Below are 7,174 nucleotides of genomic sequence, written 5' to 3'. Positions count from 1 at the left end.
GTTCTCCTTCCCTGGAAAAAAGGAAAGGCAGAAGTAGGGCAGCCAATCATGCAGAGATTTATTTCAAGATGTGACATTTTCTCTGCCTTCAGAGATTTCCTCTGAACTTCGAACAACGTCATCTCCTTCAGATTACCCTCTTCATGACATTAGAGCAGCCCACAGCTTTCAGATTGACAGGGTTATGCAAAATGTAATGAGTGGTAAACTAGATCATTAATTCTACTGATTAAACAGAACCAACCTCTCCCTCTCTATCCATTTGGGCTTTCTGATGTGGGAGTGAAAACCGCACAAAAAAACCAACCACTGACAACTAAAGCTATTAGTCTAATGACATATGAAAATAGCTGTTTTGAGGTGTTGTTTTTGCATCCGCCATTTTCTAACTAGAAAAACGTTAACTGTGTCTGAAGATCATGTATGTATGTATGTATGACAGAATGTAACAAAGAGCAAATAAATGCTACAAGCAAAATGAAATGGGAAAATGCAGTATCTTTCTTCAATGGCAGTATACCAGAACCACAAAAGGAGGCTGTGACAGCTTTCAAATGCTCTGGAGGTTTTGTACAGTCATTCATCACCACTGTACCTGCTCCATTACATTTTGTTCAAAGATTATTGGCATATATCTAAAATGGGAATGGAGCAAGAAAATGACAAGCATATATCACTCTTCATCTATATGTTGGCTAGGTGTTTGGATACAGAAGTTTCAGCTGACTATTCACCACTTAAAGCTATCCTCAGTTACTGTTCTGAACTGTATCATATCTGTGAAAAAAGATGCACAATAGTAACAACAAGGATGATTACAGCCCTTCCATCTTCAAAGTACTTTTGAGGTAGTTGGATTAACAGTAAACTGCTAATCCAAAGAGAGATAACTCTTTTATTGGTATGATTTAAACACTGAGTGTGTTTGCCAGAAAGGCATGGGAATTATATCCTGAGCAGCAGCCACTGTTTTTTTACACAACTTACATAGAATAAATTACTTTTTAACATGCAGAGGAAAAAATTTTCTATTTAAAGCATATACTTTTGTTTTCAGTTATTGATCTATTACTAATGGGACTCAGTGTCACCCATAAAATCATTGTTTTATGGTAAGTTGAAGTGCATTACGGTATTATTTTACTAAACTGCATTCAGTGCACTGTAGATCTTCCACTGCCTGTTTTTCAGTAAATTTTAATGAAGCCTTTATCCTTAGTAAGTTACATATTGCTGGCCACAAAGTGCTGAAACATCTTTTTGTGTATCTGCATTCAATTTCTATTTGGCAGAAAGTGAAATGATTTTGTCCACAGTCCAGCAGTAATCTATGCTCATCCACTTCTCATTATAGATTGGAAGAAGTTCTGGTACAATGATGGTTCTAGCAAGTGTGTTATAGACTGGAAAATGCTTTTCATTAATACCTTGATTTGATGTAAATGATGCACGCGCAGTACCTGAACCGTATATGCTTCCACAAAACTGAAACTGAACTCAAATTGAGTTATCTTGAGCTCGAGCCCACTGGGAGCACTGGCACCTGAAACGTAAGACCACCTCTGGTACGGTATACATATTGCTGCCCTCTCCTGCAGTCCTTTCCCTGGACTGACCTTTCCCGTGGAGGTGGCAATCATCTGACAGCAAGCTTCAGTAGGTTTAGGTCTAAATCATATAGGGTCTGTCATTAACCCTTAGCACTCTTACAGAGAGTGGAGACTTTCCAGTTAAGTCAATATGCAGAGGAGTTTGTGCTTCGTAACTGGCAGTCCTGAATTAAAGTAAATTAGTGTGATCTACCTGTTGTATAGCTGTAAATAGCACTGAGCTCATCTTTGTCCTGACAGTCTTCATGCAAAAAAACGATGCTGAGATTATTCCTAAAGGAGGAATTAAGATAAGAAAGTAGTCTCCTTAGGCTCCTCTGTACTCAGGGAAGAAACAACCTTCACTCACAGGAGCTTTTCATTCAGAAATATCAGAAACTTCTTACTCTGATACTGTTTCCCCTTAAACATATTCATAGCGAATATAATTAAAATATCTTATACAGTGATAAGAATCCTACATGAAAATTTTAAGTAATGCAGAGAATAATTATTTGTTTGTTAGTAAAGACAGTAGGAGCCATTTGGCAAAAAACATCAAGCATGTTGTGATTTGAATCAAGATTTCAAGAGCTAATGCTATTTTTTCTTTCAAGGTAACTGCAATACACTCCTCACAATTGTTGCAGGTTTCCAGTGTTACACATAGTGTGCTAAGAGACTCTCAATTTAAAAATGACAGTAAACAAAACAAAGTGAAATAATTTTTAATTCCCTTTTTAAATGTGCATTTGAATTCAATACAGATCTGTAAGGCACTCTCATAGGTCAAAAAAAAATTAAACATTCTTTCCAAAATAAGGACAGTAACAAGGCAATGGTATGTGTGTAAAATATAACCTTATCTGTAACTGATAAACAATGAAATATGAATGTTCAGTTTTTGGATGCATTGCAATGTAATGTCACTTCTGTATCACGACACTACTCAGAGTAGATATTGGCACTGTAAATGATTTCTCATTGGGGTTAGGGGCTTGTATTCTCTTCATATCCCAGTAAAAAATAAACTCTTTAATAAATAAATATATAAAATAAATATATGCTATCTGGAGATGTATAAATAGGTCCATCCTGAAGAAAAGTTCCAGCTCTGACTATGATGCATCAACATCTAAGGTCCATCACTAAAGTGGAGCCACTAAAACTTCATATACAATTCTCGGGACTTATTACTGTTTTACAGTCTATTTCTTTCTACTTCTTCCAGCGGTTGTCTCATCCACGTGATGTAGGTAGTTCTTTGCTAATTTATGGCCCATAGGTAATCCAGACAAAATTGCCAAGAGTTTGTTAGTTTTAAAAAAGTCACACTCCAACTTCCCTCTGGTTACTGGCCACCGAACAGTTCAGCAAGTTTGAAGGAGGCTGGTCCACTACCAGCTTTAAGGCTTTGTCTCCTAAATCCAAAGGATAGAAAACAGAGGCTTGCCTATCACAAAGTAGCTTCTTCCAATCCAGCATCCTCGACCTCTGCAGGTTCCTCATGCTGGTATTGCCACGGAAGCAGGGGCAAGATCAAACAGCTCCAGTATGTTTTTTTTCCAAAGTTGCCTCCTTCCTCAGCTGTATCCTAAGACATCTTTGTACAGTTCTGGAACTCTTTCAGGATCCACGGGCCGGGGCAAGAAATGTGTGAATTTCTGGTGTCTTTTGGACCTTGCCCCATCTCTGGGAGTACCGTCTTTGTTAAGTGCTACGAAGTATCGCCGCCCCGAATCTCCATGTTTGTACACATTGGACGAGTAAGTGTTGTACCAGTTTTCCTCAAACTGTTCCCTGAAGATGCATTCAGACGTTAGTTTCTCCTACAGAAAGAAACGGTGAAGAAAAATAAGTCAAGCTGCCGCTAGGTATCTGAAAACACGTGAAAAAAATGTGATAAAAACAAACATAATGTTTTAGGCTGTGTGCTGCCTTACTGTTCATTTAACTGTTAACAAATCAAACCCAAGAAGAGTATGTAGCCTTGACACTGAGTTTGGAAGCCTAATTTATCCTTTATTCTTTTGAAAACTGGAGCTGTACATATACAATTTTGGATTTAAACATGAGTTAGATAACTCTCTCTCTAAGGCAGCATTACTCATTTATGATTTAACTAAAATTTACCTGACCTACAGGAACTATATTATGTAGAGTTCTGCCTTAGGGTATCCACCATTCTAGAAATGAGATTTGGTGGAGGGACACAGGTGCAATACAACAGATCAGGAAGGTATCTCCGTGTGTTCTTTGTGGTATGCACCACTTCTCACATTTTATCAAAGATTATATTTTACAGTCATGTTGAAGTTAGTCAACAGATACAAATTGTAATGCGTACAAGCTTATTTTCATTCTTAAATGCAAACATTCAAGTGTCAGGATCTGCAGGTATTGCCAGTAGTCTTGCACCACTCAGATGTTTCAAACAACAGTGGTACCTAACTGTGACATATGGTATTATCCTCTTTTTCCCAGCATTTGAAAGAATGCTTTCAGTTACAAAGCTGGTACCTGGAATTACCGCCTCCTGATTTGTAAAGGAGCATTAGGCTACACATAAAGTAAGTCAAGGTACTATATTAATTGTTGTTTATTTGTTCCATAATGATCCTTTTAACTTTTTTTTCCAATTGCATTCAATGTTTTTGATAATAGAATGTATGCTATGATACATTTGCAGTATTGATAAAAATGAAGTTAGATAGTAGGCAACTGAAATGCTTTTTGAACAGATAGTTTAATTTAGCTGGTTTTGTCATAATTTAAGAGGAATATTTCTTTTCAGTTCTCTTCATCTAGGACAGAGAAACTTTTCCCATCAAATCTTTAGTATCCAAGGCTATACCATATACTTTAAGAATATATTATACATTTCAACAGGAAAAGATGTTAGTGTTTTGAAAGCTAAGACTACCTCAGCTAGCTACTTGAGGGGTTTCATAGTGCTGAGAAGTGAATCAAAACCTCAACATGTATGAGCTGACGTGAAAGTGGTACTTACAGAGCCATAGAGTTCTCCCTTCTCATTCATTCCAAGGTAAAGGCCACTGTCCACGCCTCTAATACTGACCAGTCCCACTGCCACACTGATGAATTCAAGGATACCTGAATATATATCCAAAGAAAGAAGAAAAAAAAGAGAGATTGCTTTAACTCAACTTGTAACAAAAATCAATAAAAACATCCAAAATGTAGTTGAAAGCAAGCAGAAAATGTACGTATTATAATAAACATGGTCTACTTTTTTCCTGAAATTTCAAATATTGCACGGAAATGTATACAACATTCACAGGAAAGCAGTCTGAGAAGCCTCATCTAGGAACAAGAATCCTACACCATTTAAGAAACCTTTTTTTTTTTTTTTACGTTGAATGTGTGAGGATTTTATTCAGTGCTGAGGCTAAAGCATTCAGTACTATGCAGTTGCAATCTATAATGATTATACACTATTTGCTAAACTGCCTACTCAAGCATTGGAAGATAGGTTTGAATTACCTGAAAATATACTTTACTTTCTCTATAGCATTATCTTAAAAAAACACATCCATTATTAGATCATTTGAATGGAAATCAAAGTACAGATGGGAATTTTATATAACAGAATCTACCCACTGAAAAAATAAAGTATTTGCCAGACATCTTATCTAGCATATGGGCCCACACCTCTTGACACAACTTGCTATCTTCGGTGCAGGCTTTTTATGTGCATGAAATATGCTGCTTATTTGCTAATGTTTGGATTATAGCATTATTTATATTACATTTGCCCCAAAATGTAATATATATTAATAATATAAAGTATTCGGGAGATGAGGCACTATTTGAAGCCTGCAATTTGGCAAGGGTATGCCAACATATTTAACCAATTGATATGCACAGATTACAAAACATATAAAACATGAAAGAAAGGGAATATGTGAATTGGCTTTTTGGAAGTTGTTAACAATGTAAACAAAGCCTCAAAAAGAAGTTGTTCTAGAATCATACCTAAGATTTTGCTGTGCAGCAGCAAAACCACAAAACATTAAAAAAAAATCTGAATCTAAGGTAAGTGGTTTTAAATAGTGCATTTGATTTTGAATATGACTTTTTGTCTATTTGCTGTATTTATGATTACTCTTTTTCATTCAGGACCATTTTTCACTCTCAGACAGATGGACTGTCTGGACTATACAATAATTTAAAATGTTTTGAATTTTAATTGAGCTTTGGCAGGTTTCTTATTTATATTACCAAGCAGCAAAGAAAATAAATCCTTTACAAAGAGTAAGCATTAAAAATGCTATTGCATGTGAATCATCCTAGTCTTCCAGTTCCTAAAGCACAAAGTCCCATAAAAAGAGGTGGAGGCATTTTGTCTTTCTGGTATCATTTTCAAAGTCAACCTTTTTCGAAACTGTAATAAGCAGGTGATTCAACCCACAAAGCAACCACATCAGACAAACCTGCCTAGAATAGTGGTAGAATAAAGGAAGAACATTTCTAAAAAGCCCAGTAAATGTTTGATCTTGGGCTAACTTTTTCTTCTTTTAAAGCAAAGATTTATTTCATGTTTACATGCTGTAGGAAATCTTCCTTCTGAGAAGAACTGTCTGTTTGACTACTGCTCTTTTACTTCTGAAAACATCCATGTGTTATAAAAGCAATTAAGAGCCATTCCAGCAGATTGTTTTGACTATGGGGAGGATGATAGGAAACTCTTTAATCACCTTTTTACTGCTGCTAAATCAATACACACAAACACTCACATGTAGCTGACAATGGCAGGTTTGTTCAGATGTCCAGTTCCTACAGCTACTATTTAGGATTTACTCCTGTATCACAGGAAACATTTGCATTTTTGGGTTGTCCTCACCTCCTTTTGGTTTATTGACAGAGAAAGTACTGGGAAGCATTTTAAGTATTTGAGCAAAGAGGCATTTTGGGCCCCCTGCTTTAACTTTCTGTCCTGCAAAACAAAGCAGTCTAATGCAGCCTAAGGGTCAACATGCCTGAGTCCATGATCTACATTATTCTACAAAGACTCAAGAAGCTCCGATACAGACAGCGAATACAAAAAGAACCAGTCTGACTTTTGACCTTTCCCACTAAACCTGCAGGCGTATGCATGCGCTTATAGACATCCAGCACAGGCTGAGCAGGGCATACGTGCGTGTCTCTTGGCTTGCATGGGACGCGCAGCCCTCCTTCACTACCTTGCCCTGATGCCTTGGTGCAGCCCCCATGGTTTAATGCCGAAGGGGGAAGCTCATCCACCTGCCCCAGCATCACTTGGCATCACGCCTCCCTCCCAAGAGTACGACTGCTCACGCACAGGTACACACACACGCACTTCCATACACACATGCACACACACGCACATGCACAGACACCCACACGCACCCAAACACACGCGTACATGGGCACACGCGTGGATCTGCACACGTGCGAGAGCACACACGCACGCCCACGGGCAGAGCGCGGCCGGGGGCCGTGCCGCAGCCGCCTACCGAAGAGGCTGTGGTCCTGGCGGGTGCCGCGTACGCTGCCGTCGGGCAGGATCTGCAGGTGGAAGCCGGTGCGGCAGTACAGCTGCC

At 38.2% G+C, this 7,174-nt stretch overlaps 1 protein-coding gene across 1 annotated transcript in view; it reads right to left on the bottom strand.

The window, feature by feature from the left end:
• Positions 1 to 3,172: 3,172 nt before the first annotated feature.
• FGF20 (fibroblast growth factor 20) overlaps positions 3,173 to 7,174 on the bottom strand; it is a 6,103-nt gene continuing 2,101 nt past the window's right edge. The window contains exons 3-5 of the mRNA XM_009277441.1: positions 7,088 to 7,169; positions 4,600 to 4,703; positions 3,173 to 3,418 (exon numbers count right to left, since the gene is read on the bottom strand). Coding sequence (XP_009275716.1) covers positions 3,173 to 3,418; positions 4,600 to 4,703; positions 7,088 to 7,169 — 432 coding nt within the window. The remainder of the gene's footprint in view (positions 3,419 to 4,599; positions 4,704 to 7,087; positions 7,170 to 7,174) is intronic.

Source organism: Aptenodytes forsteri, unplaced genomic scaffold (genome assembly GCF_000699145.1).
Source record: "Aptenodytes forsteri isolate BGI_AS27 unplaced genomic scaffold, ASM69914v1 Scaffold65, whole genome shotgun sequence".
Lineage (NCBI taxonomy): Eukaryota > Metazoa > Chordata > Aves > Sphenisciformes > Spheniscidae > Aptenodytes > Aptenodytes forsteri.
This window is presented reverse-complemented; position numbering and strand designations above follow the sequence as displayed.